The following is a 21,051-nucleotide window of genomic DNA, read 5'->3' as shown; positions in this document are numbered from 1 at the left end:
GTCTTTGACCATAACGCTACAGATCCCGTAATGTAAATAAAGTGCAATTTACGGCGTAAGATTTTTTGCGCACTTTGGGGATGTATTTCGCCACACCCAAGCAATGATCAATCAACGACCTTTCATTCCCTAATTCTAGACATATTCTATCATCAACCTGTATATTTTATCCACCTCCTAACCCTTCATAGTCGTCTCCTACAGACCAATAAACTCGCTTGTTGTGAATTTTATCCCATCCGACAACAAATTCACAACAAGCGAGTTTATTGGTCTGTTATGGTCTGAATCATAAAACAAAGAAATAATGCCACATGTGTAAGTCTGATTTTTGTCGTTTCAACTAATTTCACAATTTTTAAACTGATTGACTTACAGTAATTACTTTGTAACGGTATTTTCTGTTGTATTGGGCAATAAAACACGAATTCGTCAGTTCAGACTTGGAAACTGTAAGCAGAATTTAGATTTGATTGGTAAATATCACATTATCACACGGAAATTTAAAACAAATCTGAAACTAATGACTAAATTAAAAACTAATCCAGAATAAATTTATACCTTAGAGCGGCATTGATAATAATAAATTTCAGACATACAGTGTAGCACTAGTAATCTCCGGGAATTATTTCTTTCTGTGATGGATGGCGTCACTGCAGTGTTTGACGTCTGGAGTGACTTAACACACACACAGAAAGATTTTCAAAACAAGAAATTAACAGATATTTTATACCGTTAGAGGCGCGGATCAAAGAATTTTAATGGTGGGGGTACATCCCAGTCAAAAAAAAATTCCAACCAAAAATTCCTTGACAGGCAAAAAAAAAAAATAATGATAAATAAATAATTATAATAATAATAAATTCCCTTTTCAAACGTATAAAACCCAGAAATTTTCTTGATAAGCAAATAATGATAATAATAATAATAAAACAAAAGAAAGAGGGAAAAAACCCCGTAAAATCCAATTCTCAAACGTGAAAAACACCTATAATGTGGTAGTGATGGTTGGGTTCACGTTTTCTAGGGGGGGGGGAGGGGTCCAAGGTCATTTTTTATTTGCTTCAGTATAACTTTTAATAACTATGCAAATTCCGGGGGGGTGGGGGGTGGGGGTCCTGAACCCCCCCCCCCCCCGACCTTCCTCTAAATCCGCACATGTGTTATATGTAGTCTGAAAACATTATTTTCTGTACTCCAGTGAAAGTTTGCCGAAGACCTTACTTAATAAGCACCCAAGGAATAGCTTTGAATTGACCCACGATCTGATATTCTCAGTCATTTGTAACCATTTAACCAGCTTGAGTAATTTGTAAACATTTACATAGCTTGAATATTACAAATATGACACATAAAGCTCATTTCAATAACTAAGTCGATAAACTATTTCTTTTCATTATCCTATGTTATGGAAAGTATATTATATAAAAGATTATTTGTATTTCAGCAATTGGAAAGCACAATCATTGAACCATTGACAACCACTGAAATGAATCATGTATGTTTATATTAAGATAGTGATTTATGGCTGTTAATTCTAGTATATGTAGTCCCATTTCTTTCATGCTTACCTATATACAGCTAGGCTGCTTTTTTTCGTAAGGAGCTGTTGTCTTCGTTCCGTTTTGGTTTGGTTTATGTCTTTGTTTTTGCTTTGTTTATTGTATATTGGTGTGTTTTGTTTTGTTTTAGCATTTTTATGTCTGAAAGATTTTTAAAAGTAAATAAGATATCGCAGAGAGTCTTTGGTCTTAATCAGAAGTCTAATTCAACTTTTACTAATCTGTGTTTGAATTTTAATTTTTTTTTTTTTATCAAAAAACAAGCTTTGCGCTTATTAAATGTAAAAGTTAGTGGGGATTCATTTTATATTTCACATGTATACTGTGTGTATTTAAACGGACGTACAACATGCATTCTTTTGATGCTTAGGTTCACATAGGCCCATGCTGTTGATACTTGGGGTTCACACAGGCCCGTAGCAAGGGTTTCAAAAGTGGGGAAGGGGGGGGGGTCCAACAGGATCCAGGAATTTTTTTTTCGGGGGGGGGGGGGGTCAACCCCAGTGAAAAAAAAATTTCCAACCCAAAATTTTCTTGACAAGCAAAAAAAAAAAAAGAACCTAAAATTCCCTACCCATACGTATTAAACCCAGAAAAATTCATGACAAGTCCAAAAAAATGGGGGTGGTAAATTCCATTTCCCAAACGTGAAAAACACCTTTTTCATGGTGGTGATGATGGCGTCCACGTTTTCGGGGGGGGGGGGGGGTCCAAAGTCATTCTTTATTTGCTTCAGTATATACTTTTAATAACTCTGCAAATTCCAGGGGGGGGGGGTCCCCAACCCCCTCTCTAGATCCGCGCATGGGCAACTTGCCAAAAAATCTGACAAGCAAAAAAAAAAAAAAAACTTAACTGACCAAAAGTGGGAGGGTGGGGGGGGGGGGGCAATTTCCCAAAATTATCTGAGAAGCAAAATAAGAAAGAAAGAAAAGCTAATTTACTGTCCAAATCCAGGAATTTGCCAGTGCTCGACCTTACATCAAAAAGTTAGGGGGCCAACCAGCATCTAAATTAAATTTTACTAAAGTAAAACACTATACTCAGAAAAATTGTTAGCCCCCCCCCCCCCCGAGTTCTACGGGCCTGTCACTAGCGTAAATTCTATCATATCCTAATCATAAATTTTTTTTAAAAGTATCCAATAAATTTTCCATCTTAATTTTTTAATCATCCCATCTATTTATCATCTATCTTCACATTAATTTTTGCACAATTTACACTGTAGCTTTATATTGATTACTTATTTCTATTGTAAAGTAGTATCGACAAGAATTGCATTACTTCCTGTGTTTAATTGAAATGGGCTAAAACATTTTATCTCTAGTGTTATTTTTACCTCTTTCAAAAGTTTATCTTCTAGAATAATCAATTCTTTTTGTTTTGTTTTTGGAACAGTACTAGTTTAATTTGTTTTCTCTGATTTGTGCCATGCAGTCTGACAATTATTACAAAATATTCTTATTCATACCAAGTTTTTTTCAATGATATACGAGGGGTTATCAAAAGGTTCGTGGACTGATGCGATGACATTAGTACCATGTAGTCTGTCCTTACAAAATTTATAGGGAACATAAATCAACAAAAGTTTAAGAAATTTTGAAAATTTTAGCTTGACACGTTGATAATTTGCCAAATTATTCTGAAACAAAAAAGACATTATATGATCACCCGTCGCTGTCGCCGTTTAGTTTCATGACGTCCGACAACGTCATTGTTTCTCAATGTTCGCTCTCTCTCTCTACCTCGTACACTTATCTTGGTGAGATTCCCTGGAGTTAAGTAAGGACTTAATCCCGTCTTGTTTATATGAATTAACAGCTGCTTTCAATGCATATGATATTGTAAATGGATCTATACATAGGAAAAAATCCTCACTTGATTATGCCAGAATACTTAGCTTGTTGGAGTTCATTTTCTACCACAAATCATCAACATTATTTTTCGACGTGACTGTCTTTTGACACTCTGACTACAAATCGACATTAATTATGCATCTTTCATCTCTCTGAATCTTTTTGGGTATTTCAAACAAGTACTCTGGATGCATTTTATTTTTCTGTAGCCTGTTTAAACATTCCCTATAGGTCTATAGCAGTTTTTCCAGGTGCGAAACTTAATAGAATATTGGAAAAAGAAACCCTTCCCCATTTTCAAGCCCTTAATTGTTTGGAACTCCATATAAAATTTACGATAAAATTTCATAGAACTTACAGAATGGGGTAAAAATTGCAAATGTGTCGTTCCACATATGCCTGAATTAACAAGATTTTTTTATGATAAATTCTCATATCAAAAGAGTTTTTCTCAGTTACACTCAGGTAGAAAAAAAGTCATATTTGAGGTTGCGCCGCCTGGACATACCATTGCTTACAAAAACATTAACAATTTACTAAAAAAAAAAAAAAGATAAAGCATGATTTATGGTTTATTCTGTAGATAGAAAAGATTATGCTTACTAAATGTGTTAAAATTCATTGATGTACCTAGAGTGGTTTTAATTTTATGGTGCTAGTCCACGAACTTTTTGATAACCCCCTCATATTTTTATTCAGGTGATTTTTTTTATAGCAGATGGGTTGTGGGCTTGTGAATACAAGACTAAAAATCTTTATTTAGCGTTTTGTTTTGAAAGCATTTTAGTATAGAATGCTGTTTAGCATGTAAAATTAATTACTATTTCAAAGCAAAACGCTGTACGAAATATGTATTGAGTGCTTTTGGTAGTCCTGAATCCTGCTGACCATTGATATTATTACATCTATTTATCAATTCCATTCCCTCTGTAGCTATTTTTTAATAAGATTAGAAAAATATTAATTGTGTGCCTGGAGATATCATCGCACTAATTCAAAACACAAAAAGTTCGGATATCTAGATAATCTTTCAGCAAAGCTTATCTTCCATGCCTCGAGCTTTATTGTGACAAACTCAATGTAATCCGTACTCTTAACTAAAAAAGGAAATTGTATTGAAATCTGAAAAAGAAAAATAATGTTGGGGCTGATGGTTGATAGGAACTTAAAATGGACAATAAATATCAATACATATATATTTATGCACAAAATAATCAAGACTCATTTGTCTAACATCGGCTGATCAAAAATGTATTGGCCAGACAGAGAGAGATGTAACCCACCACCCAGGTATGCATTACCTACAGGTGTAAGACTCATCCCCGCCGAATACACCGGGAGACAATGTGTTGATGCGTTCTCTCCTCCCTACTGTGTTTACAAACCGAAGCAAGCTGTCAACAAAATTCAAAGGTCAGTAGAATTGTTTTAAGTACCTCTTTTAAATTCTTTACTTCTTATTCTACAATAGGTTCGTTTTTTATAAAAAAAAATCTCATTTCATAGTTTTAAAAAAAAAATGAAATAGCTACAACCTGTTAATTCTGAAAAAGACAGTTTTCCTACTGTGTCTTATTAATTTAACCAAATAAAAGAATGGAACACAATTGGAACTTACCTTACATGTATATAAAAACTATATACGAGGGGGTTATCAAAAAGTTCGTGAACTAGCGCCATAAAATTAAAACCACTCTAGGTACATCAATCAATTTTAAACAGTTAGTGAGCATCATCTTTTCTATCTATAGAATAAACATAAATCATGCTTTATTTTTTAGTAAATTGTTAATGTTTTTGTAAGCAATGGTATGTCCAGTCGGTGCAACCTCAAATATGACTTTTTTTCTACCTGAGTGTAACTGAGAAAAACTCTTTTGATATTAACATTTGTCATAGAAAAAATCCCGTTAATTGTGATATGTGGCATGTGATACGACACAATTGTTCGGTAAAATTTGCAATTTTTACCCCATTGAAAGTTCTATGAAATTTTATCGTAAATTTTATATGGAGTTCCAAAAAATTAAGGGCTTGAAAAGGGGGGAGGGGTTTCTTTTTCCAATATTCTATTAAGTTTCGCACCTGGAAAAAAAAACTGCTTTAGACATAGGGAATGTTTAAAAGGGCTACAGAAAAAAATGCATCCAGAGTATTTGTTTGAAATACCCAAAAAGATTCAGGGAGATGAAAGATGCATTGTTAATGTCGATTTGTAGTCAGAGTGTCAAAAGACAGTCACTTCAAAAAGTGACGTTGATCATTTGTGGTAGAAAATGAACTCCAACAAGCTAAGTATTCTGTCATAATCAAGTGAGGAACTTTCCCTATGTATAGATCCATTTATAATATAATATGCATTGAAAACGGTTGTTAATTCATGACATTGTAAAGTCATATAAACAAGGCGGGCTTAAGTCCTTACTTAACTCCAGGTAATCTCACCAAGATAAGTGTACGAGGTAGAGAGAGCGAACATTGAGAAACAATGACGTTGTCGGACGTCATGAAACTAAACAGCGACAGCTCCGGGTTATCATATAATGTCTTTTTTATTTTAGAATAATATGGCAAATTATCAACGTATCAAGCTAAAATTTTCAAAATTTCTTAAACTTTTGTTGATTCATGTTCCCTCTAAATTTTGTTAGAACAGACTACATAATATTAATTTTATCGCATCAGTGCACGAACTTTTTGATAACTCCTCGTACCTGTATTAACTTTATATATATATATATATATATATATATATATATATATATATATATATAAAAATCCAAAAAATCACAAAATATTTTCTGCAAGCGCTTTCGCCATGTTAGGCTCTTCAGGCAGTATGCCCAGCAAAACTGTACAGGTTCTTCATTTTGTTTTTGAAATTATATATATATATATATATATATATATATATATATATATATATATATATATATATATATATATATATATATATAATATCTAAATATATCTAAATGTTGTATTCATGTATTTAATTAAGAAGGACATATGTGTATAAGGCATAATAATCCTTATATGTCCTTGTAATTCAATATTGATGTGGTATATTATTGGTCAGCGTGACTTGTTATTGATGCAATTTCATATTTGAACGAAGGATCATTAGGAATCTGCGTTTATATTAATAATTGTTGTCAGCATCACATTATTGATACCATTTCATAATCATACAATGTATTGGGAAATGACTTGATAAGATCTGATACCATACTTAATATTATAATTGAACATTTGGGCCATGATTAATTCTGAAAGCATATTGAACCAGGCAATTTTATAAATGTACAGAATAATTTAGAAACCTTTCCATAATAATGCAATGTTAATGAATGAACTGACGATTGGAAATATTAATATATATTCTGAGACTGGACAGGCGGAAGATAGAGAGAGACGAGAGACACACGCAAAAACTAACCACAAACGATCTTTAGACCCTCAAACCTACCCTGTACTAGTAAGACCACTACTGGATGGATTGTACAAGTGAATTGTACTAAGGACTTATACTTAAAAGCTGTGCTGACAACTTGTATTTTAATTTCTAACTGTTCATCTTTATGACGTCTATTGTATACCTATGTATTGTACGCGTATATAAGACGTTGTGTTATAAGAACATACTTAATATTCAAGCAATCATTGAATGCCAACAGTTCACAGTATTTTTTAATTACATTATTTCTTAAAATCAAAAACCTTAATAAAAAGTTTGATTTTCAACATTCATTATTTAGGTCTGCAGAAGATGAAGAACCTCGTGAGGGAAAATCTCTCGGAAAAATTTTTCGACGGTTTGCGGAAAAGACTGCCATGCAAGGACCAGGTTATATACGTGAATCTAAAAAATGGTATGCCAAGGCGGCCTGGACTATCTTGCTATTAGCCACCATGGGGTGGATGGCCTACCATCTTATTTATCTGATAGCTCATTATCTGGAAAAGCCTGTACAAACCACAATTTCTTTGGGTTTCAACAATCTACACTTTCCCTCAGTGACGGTCTGCAATGTTAACGTGGTTAAAATAAGCGCAGTGCCGTCTACCTCCAAGGAACTCATGGCTCTGATAGCTGCGGGAAATCCAATGGTAAGTCATAATGAAAATATAAAACTCAATCTCCATTTTTTTTTTTTTTTCATTCATTTTTTTTAAAATTTATTTTGTAGGGCTATATAGTCCGTTTAACTATATTTTTTTCAGGGCAAATTAATATAGTTTGGTGAAATATTACGTAAAAGCAATTGTTAAGTAAACCTTATTTAAGGAGGCTGGGGGGTCAACAAATTAACCATCAGATATAACTTAATTTTCTAGATATGATATCTTAAGCTGTCAACTATCATTTGGCAAACAAAAATTTCATACATTTTAGTTTTAAATTTTGATCATTTTTGTATATCTTTATATGGAGCTCTTCTTCTAAAGGAGATCAATATAGTCTGAAAATGGCCACAACCACCCAGCCCTCTTAATAGAGCAGTACCGCAATAATCTCGTTTAGTTGAAACACCGAGAATTTTCTTTAAATGTAAAATGAGATCCGTTAGCATTGTGACTTTAAAACCAGTAGAAGAAAGTTTCTTGTTGGATGTTTTTCATATCTGTCGCCATTTGTGATTTTGCTCAAGTTCATAAAGCAAGTACAACTAGAGAAAGCTTGGAAACGGAAATTCTTAAGAATCATTTAGAAGAATTATATAGAAGGCATTATATGGAATTATATAGAAGGAATGATAATTATCTAAAATAAAATAATATTTATTTATTTACTTTTTCTAGCCTGGTGGTGCCGGCGGTCCTGGTGGTTCCGGTGGTCCCGGCGGTCCTGGTGGTGCCGGCGGTCCTGGTGGTCCCGGTGATTCCGGCGGTCCTAGTGGTCCCGGTGATCCCCCTGGTGGTGGACAACCGCCTCCTGGTCGTAAAAAGGTGTTACAATTCTTTAGATTTTTTTTCTATTTGCTGATTTTATTATACATAGATGATACATTCTTTGCTTGAATTTTTCTTTAAAGCAATATGAGTTGCAACTTTGTTGTCAGAAATTTTTGTTGCAAAATTGTAATTAACTATTTCAATGACAGAAAAAAAGAACGTTTATAAACTTCTGTTGTTCATATTTGCGATGGAAGAACAATTGATAAGCTCTGATTGAAGCAAAATTACATTATTTTCGTCCTGTATAATATTGATTTCTTATAATACTATATATTTATCGTACAGAATCCTTTGTTCTGAAACATTTGTTACTTTATTTCTGTCTAATTGATCAAAACGGTTGAAATCACATACAAATTTATCATAATAACACATTTTAACAGCAAAAAAAAAATTCTCCAAAATGCAGCTCATATTGCTTTAAGTCATTTTTCTCCCCCCCCCCTTTTCTTTTTGTTCAGAGAAATGCTGATACGTCAGAGTTACATGAATTTGCTGTCAATTTCACGAAAGTATACCTTGATTTAGACAGGTAATCACCTTTAAAAAGTTGTGTATTCGCCCGCGTATGTGTATTAAACACTTCGGTTTTTTAATTGCTGTTTTTTTTTCTTCATTTTTTATTATTTTTATTATAATATTAGAGCAACAAGAATTCGCTCGGGACACCAGATTGGTATCATGCTCATGGACTGTTCCTATAATGGGCATAAATGTTACTCTCAGTAAGTAAGGAATGTAGAATATTTGTCTGCCACGTCATAATGATGTATTTTAAACGCGAGATACATGTACATGGTTATTTGTTTCTTTCAGTGATTTTACATTAATCAATACTGCAGAGTACGGAAACTGTTTCACGTTACATTCAGAAAAATTTATTGCTAAAGAAGCCGGACCAAAATCAGGTAATTTTTTTATCTCATTATATTTGTGGCATAATTAGGGGTTTAATAGATTTGATCTCCCTCAATCTAATTCTTTGTCCGAATATCACCTTTGCTTATAGATGTTTCTACAAATTTAGGTTGCTGGGTTGATTGTCGATACATCACTGTGCACAGCGCAGTTGCAAAACGAGAATGAGTTCATTGGACTGCGACCATTTTGTCAAAGATATTTGGCCAGTTACTTAATAAAAATCAATTTAAAGTTCTTTTTTCCAGAAGGATTTAAATATAAAAGCTCGGGTCATTTGGATTCTGATTTTGATTCATTTGGGAGGTAAACGTGAAAAGATGTAAAATTGTTTAAAAATTTTTAAGTCACCTGAGTCTCTCATATGGTTATTGCCATTTGTTTTTCTCCGTCGTGGTCCGTCGTGCATCGTCCGTGAACATTCGAACATTTCCAGCCTCTTCTCAGAAACTACATTCAACCAAATTTGACAAAAGTATTTATTGATGAAATGGAACAATAATTTTGAATTTCATGGTTCCTGTCCCTCTAAGGCCTGAGGGATATGTCTAAAGCCTTTAAAATTAATGCACAAACTTTATAAATCTTCTTCTTTTCTCTAGGATACCATGCATCAAACTGTTAGCATGACTATCATAAGCATTGGACCCTCTACCGAAACTGTGAAATTTATGACCACATGATCAGGGAGTCTAGTTGAGTGTGGCACTATAGATCATATAGAGAAAATGTATAAATTCTTCAAAAATCTTCTTCTCTCTACATTTATACTTAGTAGACAAACTAAGTACATGGTTATGCTGAGTAAAGGTGTCTGTTCTAAAATTAAGAATTTCATTGATCTAGGGTCATGGGTTCTGGTGTTAGGGCAGGGCTGTATTGATCATAAAGTGAAAATGCATGAATTCCTCGAACATTTTCTCTTCCGCTCCTGGGCAGTGCAAATGCATTATTTCTTTGAAAATCTTCTCCTATAACTCAAGGTATTTAGCAAACATACTAAATGCATAGTTAGAATGTGCAAGGGTGCTTCTTCCAAAATATCGAGTTTCTCGGCCCCTGGGTCAGGAGTTCTGGTGTTAAGGTGGACTGTATTGATTATAAAATGAAAATGCATTAATTCTTTGAAAATCTTATTCTCGGCTTCTAGGTATTAAGCAGATAAACTAGGTGAATGGTAATAATGAGCAAGTGTGCTTTATCTAAAATTGTGAATTCCATGGCCAGTGATTCGGGGTTTTGGTGTTAGGGTGGGGCTGTGTTGAGTCTGTAGTGAAAATGCATTATTTCTTTCAAAATTTTGTGCTCTGATCCTGGGAAAACAGAGTACAAAATTGTAATAAGCAAGGGTATTTTTACAACATATGTCAAATTCTGGACCACTCTGTCAAGTGTGCTGGTGTTGGGCGGAGCTCTATGAATTGGTTTTCTTCTGAGAGAAGTTTTTTTCCCATTTTCCCATTCCCCTTTGATATTTATAAATAATGTCATTAAAAGGTCAATATAGAGTAAGAGAATCTGACAATTTTTTAAATATATCTTACAAAAAGTACTTTCATTGTTTTAATTGATCAAGAAAACTTGTAAATAATAGATAATTAAAAAAAAAAACAAAAATACCTTATCTTTGTATGTATTTAATGTTCTTTAAAGACCAAGAGAAGCCAATTTGACAGGGAATGAGATTGGTTAAATAATAGTGCTCAAGCACTATTGTTTTGTTTAGTTTGATGATGATAGTGACAAATGGAGGCAAGTACAGGCAAGTAGAAAGATCTACTGTAAGATTCGTTACTGGACTTATTACATGTATTTTGTTGGTCCCTTTTCATCTTTCTCTTGCTCTTTGGCAACATAGCTTCATCTCTGAGTTTATTCATTTTGGTTATACTTCTATTTTGCATTATACTCAGGTGACTGTTAAAGCCCTTGGGCCTCTTCTTATTTATTCTTTTTTTATTTATTTATTATTGACCTGTACAAGAGGTGTTTTTTTTTTATAGGATTTGCTGATAAGAATACAAAGACACAGATAATTACGATCCTTTGAGGACATCATGATGTGTCCTTTCGACCTCTTCTTAAATTTTTAATGGCATTTCTCATTCAATAGGTCTTTCTCTCATATTCTTCACCGAAAACGACGAGTACATTGATTCGATCAGCCAGGGCTATGGGTTACGATTACATGTACACCAGCCAGGAAGCTTTCCTAATCCATACGACAAAGGATTATCAATACCAACTAGCTTCCATTCAAATATAGGCTTACGGGTGGTAAGGGAAGACGAATCAGGGAACTGATATACAATGTTACTGTTTTGCATGCACTACGCTATCTTTTTACGTTTCCCAGTTATAAAATGTCAATAATACTGGTAAGTTTAATTTAATATTGACATGTTCTTTCAGAGAGATATTAAAAGAGTCACTCCCCCTTACAGACAGTGTGAAGACGGAATTGAATTTGAGAAGAAAAATGGGTTAAAATACACCCGAGATGTAAGCTACTTCATATATATTTTAATATCAAAATTTCCATTTATAAGTTGCTTGCCCCCCCCCGTCCCCCAACACCCATGAAATAGGATTTTCCAGTCTTGACGGTCAATGTTTTTTTCCTTGTCTTTTTTTAAAGGACTGCCCCCCCCTTCTTCCATTTTGAAAAACATTTTTACGGGCATGTTTTCATGTAAATTATTTCCAAATATAATGAAAGTACAGTATATGCAAACTGATCAATATTTTAAATGATTTATTTTAGTAAATTTCATTGGTGAATATAAGATGGTGTAGTCTTGGTGGTGTTAAAAAAAGGATATATATCCTCTAAACTACGGAAGGCCATTTAGGACCTATGAAAAAATATTTTTTGAATATGATATTATATAAATAGTGCACGTTTTTGAGGGTAACAGTTGATTGACACCCCAAGGAAAACCATTGTCAACCGACGCGTCAGCGGAGGTTGACAATCGTTTTCCAAGGGGTGTCAATTTCAACTGTTACCCTCAAAAACGTGCACTATTTATTTTATTATACTGAATTTCTTATTGATTTCGGATATCATAAAGAAAATTCGGAGATCGTCGTTAATTAGTTCACGCTTAGAAAGCTTTCAAACTCCCCGCTTCTATTTTTCTCAATAAGAAAGCTTCAGAAAAGATTTACCAACCTCTTTATTGTTTGTTTGCTACTCAAAAAGTCCTTTATCATCTAAAGTTTGCACTCGCAAGGATGTTTCGTCTGTCGTTTGTTGTTTTCAAGTAAGCTACATCGGACGCAAGCTTTTATTGACGTCGTTTATTCGGCTTCTTTCAAACGCACAACTGACGTTTTGAGAATTCTACGGTGAACCGTACATGCATGATTTGAACGCATGTGACATTTTCGTAATGTTACCCGTTGTCAGGTGTGTTGCTAACGCTGAGGGTAACATTACGGATTGTTAAATGCGTCTAAACCAATCAGATTTTAGTATTTAACATGAAAGTATAATAAAAAGAATTGTCGAATGTGTTATAACGAATTTAATCCGTTATATCAATTTCTTTGAATTCGTTAAAACGAATTTAATCTGTCATAACAAATTTGTTGTATCCGTTATAACAAATTCGAAAAATTGTTATAACGAATTAAACTCGTTTAACGAATTCTAAGACTTGTTATAACAACTTAAGTTAGTTGAAAGGAATTCTTTAATTTTTATAACGAATTAAACTCGTTTAAACGATTTCGACAATTCGTTATATCAAATCTATATACTTTTTTTCTATAGATCCTAATTGTTGAATTTGATTAAACGTATTTAACTCATGATAACAAATTTAAGAATTCGTTTAATCTGCTATAACATTTTTTTTTTGAATTCGTCATAACGAATTCAACAGATCCCTTATAACGAATTTAATTCATGATTGCGAATTCAAAAAATTGTTTTAACGAATTAAATTCGTTATGACAAAATTTAACAATTCGTTATATCGAATTCAAAAATATTTTTCGATAGGTCAGAAATGGGCTTCCGTAGTAAACCAACTATAGTTGGTAATTTAAAAAAATAAATTATTATTTTCATTTCCTGTTGCTACATGTATCATGCTACATTTCTAAAGCCTTAAGGTGGTGTATGTTTTATGTAAAATTTCAATAGATTGAATGGCGTAAAAATTGGCTTTAAGTATATATATAATTTAATTTTGGTTGTATTGCTTCATTTGAATGGACAAGAAAATTAGTTATATCATATAACTTGTGTTGCCTACGTCACAATGACACGCCAAAAACGTATCAATCCGCTTGACTTTACATTTAAGATATGACCAAGTTGAAGGTATTTTTGAAGGAGGAATTATCTTATTTTCTACACTTAATGATGGAAAATTAAATTATATGGAATAAATTCAATAGCTTCGCGGCTTATAAAGCGCAAACTGTCCCAACACAGGTTGTACAGTATACAGGTACAGTCGTTTGACCAGTTGCGAATAGGGAACCGATTAGGTAGTGCTATAAATATACATTAGGGCTTTTATAATTCACATGTACATTACATTGGCCATTAAATGACGGCATTATTTCAAAATCTAATTTGTTTGTGAAAGTAGTTCAATGACTTGCGGAATTAAATGTTGTTTCATAAAAGTTCAGCCTTTCAAAAAAACTGTTTTATGTAATGGATAAATAACGAGATGGTGTTGAATAGTTTAGAGAAAACATTCCCTCCGAGGGCCGAAGGGATGTTTTCTCTAAACTATTCAACACTATCGAGTTATTTATCTTACTTAAAAAACTTCCCCACTTTGGACCCCAAAGAAACATTTACCCATTCATATATCCAACTTTGCTGTAATACAATGGGATCTAGCCCATTCAGATATCCAACAGTGACACAATACAATAGCCTAATCGAACACCCCTTTTATTCATGGACTAGTGAGCATGAAACCGCATGGTGCTAATGTCATTTCAAACCTTTCCATTGTTCTGAACAGTCATGGAATCGGCTCCATTCGGACAATACTTCTAGTAGTGCTATAACAGATGAAAAGATTGTCGGTTTTATGCGGAACCTGCTTTAAAAATATTCCATATTAGGATTTGCAATAAAAAGGGTGACAAAAATAGATTGGGTGTCAATTAATTAAATTGTTTTGGGAAGTGCGCTGGAAAAGTATGAGAACAGAGACGAACCTCTAAAAATCTGAGAGGATTTGCTAATAACGCATCCCTGAAATAACATTCAGCAACAGGAAGTGATGTGGATTAAGGTTCAAGGTGAAAATGTATTCATAAGCATGTCAAAAAGTGATGCTTTCAAAATTTAAGACCGGAAACATTCTGTTAAAATACCATCGGATAAGTATTGGATATTTATTGACGACAAGTGATAACAGTGTGCAAAATTCGGTGGAATTTTAATTTTTGTGCGCATTGAAAGTACATTTTTAACACAATTCTAATGGTGTGAAAAAGGTGATTAAAATCCCGTTCTAACAGTGTAACAAATTCGGAGTAATTGTTTTTATATGCATTGGAAATACATTTTCAACTCTTTTATCTCTTTTGTTCATTGCTTAATTATGTTTGTATGCACAGTTGGATGCTTAAATATCCAACCGATAGGCAGTTGGATATTTGAATATCCAACTGATGGCCAGTTGGATCTTTAAATATCCAACTAGTGATGGTTGAATCGGTAAAATATAAGTAGACCAATAACAATGGGTGACGTCATTGAAGTTTTTTAATTAGCAAGTTAACATGAGTACTCGTTTTACTAGTTAAGAATAAAACGACGAGTTCCAAATACCTTAGCTGTTCCCATGCAATTCGACCCTAAATTAAAAATATCCGTCCAACACATTATCAATTGACATGCCTAGGAAAAGTTAAAATAAATGCTTACCAGTAAGTAAGTGGAATTTCCAAAGGATAAAGAGAAATAACAGTCACATTTACAATGAAGAAATAACATATATAGTGTTTATAATGGGTATTCGGAACTAGTAAAATGACAACACGAAAATATTCCGATATCTTCCGGTGATCTAATTATTTATTTTCGGCAAGCTTTTGGTATTTGTTTAAATACATATGAAACTTACTTTTGATAGTTGAAATGTTGTTTTATGTGAAAAATTGGCGTCTTTACAGACGTTTTACTGCAGACAAACGCGTTGCAGTGATTCAGATTTGTTGCATTGTAAAAGTATGTCGCCTGTTTCAAGAAAGATAGCGAACACAAACTGACGGCAAAAAATCAAAACTTCACATAATTCTAACACTCATAAATAAGCCTTCATGCCATATGTATGAATTTATGTTTACACTTTTGAATTTTTTAATTATCAGCTCTTAAATTATTAATTATTCGGAACTGATCAAAATTCTTAACTGGTCAAACGACAGTAGCTATTCCTTAAATAAACAAAATTTCACATCTAGATTGATTCTAGTTTCCCAGAATGCTATTTTTTGGAGGTCAGATTTCTGTAGGGCGGGCTATCGATGCCTAATTTTCTTCCTGGGAAAAAAGATAAACATACACTTTTTCGCTAAAATTTTCAGCGCCAAAATCGGCCCTTTCTTAAGATAATATTTTTATGAAAAAAAAATTTAATTTTGAGGAATAAAAACTGTGCGTATTTGCTTTTATCTGTGTATGAACTTATGCAGAAAACATAGACACAACCTTAATCCATGTGTCTGCAAAATAAATTTGTGAGTTCAAATTTAGAAATCTTCGTTGAAGTTCTTATTCTTTGAACAGAAGACAAGATCACAACTATAGAAAAGAGTCAATTGCCACATTATGCTTTATAACCTACCGTACACTTTTCCACACATCACCATAATTACTTATCTAAAGTATACACAAAAAATCAAATTGAAATAAACTTTTAAAAACGTTATATTGTATTGCTTAGTGATAATCATTTTAGTTACTGAAATTTGGTGTAACGTCAACAAAGTTTATAACTGTTTTATCTTAGAAATAGTCCGTGAAAGTCAATCTCTCAGAATATGTTATTTAGTTTACTTGAATGTACTTTCAGGAATGTCGCAAAATTTGCATCCACTCAGCGATGCGGGAAGTCTGTGGATGTCTACCTCCCGAATCTGAAGAGTTCTACTACTTTATAAATAAAACTAATGAATATATCAAATGTCAGACGGAAGCAGGTAATAGCATTTTATGTCTTGAGTTGATCTTCAAATAGTTTCATCATCCCTGAAAAAGAAATTTTGTAGTTTAAGTTTATTCGAATATTTTTTTTAACTATTTATATTTAATTTTAATTGAATGGTATTGACATTCGGAAAACAGTGAATGTTGTAGATTTTTAAGTATGGAATTAATAAATGTACCTGTTCAATTTGGTCCTTTTAAGGTTCATATTACCTCCGGTCATTCTGTTTTATATATAATGTTGCAGTTATATATATAATGTTGCTTAAACGCTTTATAATTTTCCAAAAGAAATGTATTTTATGAGTAAAATGCAAACAATTTTAGCATAGCTTGAGAGACAAGACTAAAAAAATACCTTTTTTTTTCTTGACGAAGTCACATTGAAACTTGTATAATCCAATGTTGTGTATTCCAAAATACATGTACGCGGGTCGTTCAATAAATAATGCAAAAGGTCATTTAAAATAGGAAAAGCATTTAAAGCTGATTCTTAATACTTTCAATCCCTCAAAGCATTCCCTGTTAACATTTACACGTCTAAAGTACCCATGACTAGAAAATCTCAACATACTCATTTTAGGGATGCCCTAAAGACACTGATGAATAGCACTTTCAATGATATACCTGAAATTGTAAAATCTTCCGTTGGTTACATTCATATGTTTTTGGAAGAAAAAAAATCTCACAATGGCTGAGATCTAGCTAATATAATATAATAGCTAATAGGCGATGCCCAAGCTCTGTAAACTTTCCTTTCTTCAAAATTTTATTTATTTCTCTATGCTTACTTTCAGCAGCGTTTTCATGTGCAGAAAAAGATGGTCCGGGGACCAGTATTCGGGCTTGCTTTGCAGGAAATCTGCTTAACTCTCCCGAGTGAAATTTTTACATAAAAGTTATTATTGATAGTCCTTCCTCTGGCTGTATTACATGTTTTACTGGACCTCTTGAATAAAAAGAAAAAATTAATAAAACATATTTGGAGCCCTTGCTTTCCTTTGCAATAGTAGGACGACAGCTTTCTCTTTTATTCCACATTTTATTCTTGATCTTCCTTTTTGGTCATAAAAAGTACACCCATGTTTCGTCATCCATCACTCAAGTTTATCAAATCTTCTTCTTTGTAAAAATGTTTATTTTTAGATAGACCATTGGCACATTAACGTGTGTTTTCCCTTAGGCATTTGTAAAGAAATAAGGCACCCATCTGATAGAATTATTGTTAGATTTATTTCATTTGTCAGAACTCTATAAACTGTTAAGACGATGAAATGTTTCGTGTGTTAGCAAAGTCTATTAAAGGAAATTTGGCATTTTCAGATATCATGTTGCTCACAGCATCGATATTTTTTGGTGCCCCTACAGATTTCGATCGACCAGTTGGACTGCGATCTTTTAATTGCACTTTTTTTTCTTTTAAATTTCCAAATCCATCTGAAAACCATACAGCGTGAAAGACTAGTCTTTCCACATATCAGAATCATATCTTTAATATCGGTTATTCAGCTGTTTATGCAATGAAGCACAGTTTTCATATATGCCCTAATTTTCATCTTCTTGGCAGAGATCATTTTTAAACAGTTTTCAGCTCAGTGTAGTGACCATGCTTACTTTAAAGATGAATTCCTTTGCGACAACAATAGGAAAAGCATGGGGTTTTCTGTGATTGGTTCTTTGATAGAACTTTTCAACTGTTAAAAACAAAATTAAATACTTCTACATTTATTATGATAAACCGTATGTGCATTACTTATTGAATGACCCTTGTATTTCTTAACTTTGTCAACCTTAAGCCCCTTTCAATAAATTCAATGTTTAAAACGTTGCCTAATCTGGAATGTTACATCTACTCTATCTTATTTCTTTAGAGTCAGTAGAGTTCAGATTACACAAGTTTTACTGTGAAATATGAAGATAACGAACAGTATTCAATCTCGAAAGTCCAATGAAATGATACAAATTTGGAGCACAGCAAACACGGACCTCAAAATTTAGAGGTGGGATCAGGTGCCATGGAGGAGTGAGCATCCCCTGCCGACCGGTCACACCCGCCGTGTGTTCCTTGTCATGATCGGGAAACGAAAACAGGAAATATCCCTAGACAGTTCAGTGTATAAATAATGGCCTAACAATCAGTATGAAAAACGACAGTCAGCATTTGACTCAATGACAGGTTGTATGTGCTGACAAGGTCATTGTATCGACCGAAAAACTTGCAAAAAGATTACTTCAAACAAGACAGTCACTGCTGATATCCTTGTTTCGTCAACTTGTTTGTCAATAGCTTGTCTCGTTTTAGAAATTGTTCATACGTAGCGCATGCTCTTGCGTATCGAATAAACTGAGAGACATAAACCCCATATGCAGGTTTTAAGGGTATATTGCTACATAAGTAAGGGAAGTTGACAATTGAAAAGTTGAAGTCATCATGTTTATCATAAAGCTTTGTTGTTAGGTTACCATTAACGTCTCTTTCTAGTAAAATATCTAAATATGAAACAGATGTGTCAGAATCTGTGGTATCTCTTATTTCAAACTTACTGGGATATATCGAGTCGACATATGAATGAAAGAAACTATTGTTAATTGATAATACGTCGGCGATATATCGAAGGAATAATAGATATTGATCTCATTTAGAATTATCTCTTGATAAGAGTGTCGACGTAAAATGTGAGGAAAAACTATATATATATATATATATATATATATATATATATATATATATATATATATATATATATATATATATATAGGGATACTCACTCCCGCCCGAACCCGGGGTTAGACTCTCGACCTATAGAATCTGTCTCCTAGTAGTGCAGAAACAGCGCGCTAGACCGCTTGGCTATCTAGGCAAGTCGAAAACTTGCTTTTGATGCCGATAGAATTCTTGCTGTGCCCTATGCAACACAGTCACTTAAAATGAAAGCGAGATACAGCTATCTGGACATTAGATTTATTAGAGGATCGTTTCCGATAACATTGCAATGAAATTATCATTATTTTAAAGCACATTTAATATACAAATAGAAAAATAAAAATACATATAACTCTTTAAGTAACATAGCTGCAATAGGCAAAGAAATATTAAGAGAGAAAGCACACAGAAATTCACTTTAGAAGAATACTCACTCCCGCCCAAACCAGGGGTTGAACTATCTACCTGTGGAACCTGTCTGCTAGCAGTGCAGGAACAGCGCGCGAGACCGCTCGGCTACCTACATGTAAGCAAGTCGAAAACTTGCTTTCGATGCCCATGGAATTTATATTTTTTTATTGAGAACATTTTTTTACTACTTAAAAAACTAATAAATTGAACTACAAATTCAGCTTGTATGTTAACTGTACAGAAGAGCCGGTGTAGCATAAGATTTTGATACCGCGATATATTGATCCCGGGTTCAATATATCACATAATATTTTGAACCCGGGTTCATTTTTTCGCTGCGATATACTGAACCCCCTTATAAAATATTGAACCCAGTGGGTTCAAGATATTATGACCATAAAATATTGAGTCCCCTACCCTTTTAATTTAAGAGGGAGGGGGGTTCAAGATGCTATGACCATAAAATATCGAGTCCCCTACCCTTTTAATTTAAGAGGGAGGGGGTTCAAGATATTATGACTATAAATTATCGAGTCCCCTACCCTTTTAATTTAAGAGAAGGGGGGTTCAAGATATTATGACTATAAATTATCAAGTCCAACTCTCCTTTTAATTTAAGAGGGAGGGGGGTTCAAGATATTATGACCATAAAATATTGAGTCCCCTACCCTTTAAATTTTTAGAGGGAGGAAGGTTCAAGATATTATATATGGCCATAAAATATTGAGTCCCCCTACCCTTTTAATTTAAGAGGGAGGGGGTACAAGATATTATGGCCATAAAATATTGAGTCCCCCTACCCTTTCAATTTAAGAGGGAGGGGGTTCAAGATATTATGACCATAAAATATTGAGTCCCCTATCCTTATAATTTAAGAGGGAGGAGGGTTCAAGATATTATGACCATAAAATATTGAGTCCCCTACCCTTTTAATTTAAGAGGGAGGGGGTTCAAGATATTACCACAAAATATTGAGGACCCTATTGTATGTGTGTGTGTGTGGTTTTTTTTTCATGGTTTTATAATTTCAAGTTATTATGATTGCAAAAATATTGAAATTCTGTTACACTTTTGAGGAGTTGGGTTTTAAATATCATGGCTGTAAAATATTGACCCCACTTAAAGGTTCGTGGAAACTGTTTTCAAAATACAATGGCTTTAAAATATTGACCTTCCCACTTACATTTTAATTTTTCATTAGGGGTGGGGGTTCAAGATTTTATGGTTGCAGAATTCTGACACCCCCTCCCCCTTTTTTAACTTCAGTGATCAAAAAGAGGGGTTCAAAATAATATGGCTGGTAAATATTGTACCCCAATTAGACTTCCTTAGGTACTCATTTCTGTTTAATGTTGCTTTCTCCCTTCATAAAACACCAAATATTCCAGTTACACCCTCTGGGATGAACTATTGAATCTATAGCCAGATTTTAAGGGTCAGATAAATGGT

The 21,051-nt window shown here is 33.4% G+C and overlaps 1 protein-coding gene across 1 annotated transcript in view; it reads left to right on the top strand.

The window, feature by feature from the left end:
• Positions 1–4,667: 4,667 nt before the first annotated feature.
• The window catches only part of LOC133203763 (acid-sensing ion channel 4-A-like), a 36,878-nt gene continuing 20,494 nt past the window's right edge, over positions 4,668–21,051 (top strand). Inside the window, exons 1-7 of the mRNA XM_061339549.1 lie at positions 4,668–4,831; positions 7,177–7,528; positions 8,222–8,370; positions 9,022–9,102; positions 9,194–9,285; positions 11,409–11,572; positions 11,708–11,797. Of these exons, the coding sequence (XP_061195533.1) occupies positions 4,668–4,831; positions 7,177–7,528; positions 8,222–8,370; positions 9,022–9,102; positions 9,194–9,285; positions 11,409–11,572; positions 11,708–11,797 (1,092 nt within the window). The remainder of the gene's footprint in view (positions 4,832–7,176; positions 7,529–8,221; positions 8,371–9,021; positions 9,103–9,193; positions 9,286–11,408; positions 11,573–11,707; positions 11,798–21,051) is intronic.

This window comes from Saccostrea echinata, unplaced genomic scaffold, assembly GCF_033153115.1.
Source record: "Saccostrea echinata isolate AGI-Se365-2 ecotype Australia unplaced genomic scaffold, CSIRO_AGI_Sech_v1 ptg000002l, whole genome shotgun sequence".
Classification (NCBI taxonomy): Eukaryota; Metazoa; Mollusca; class Bivalvia; order Ostreida; family Ostreidae; genus Saccostrea; species Saccostrea echinata.
This window is presented reverse-complemented; position numbering and strand designations above follow the sequence as displayed.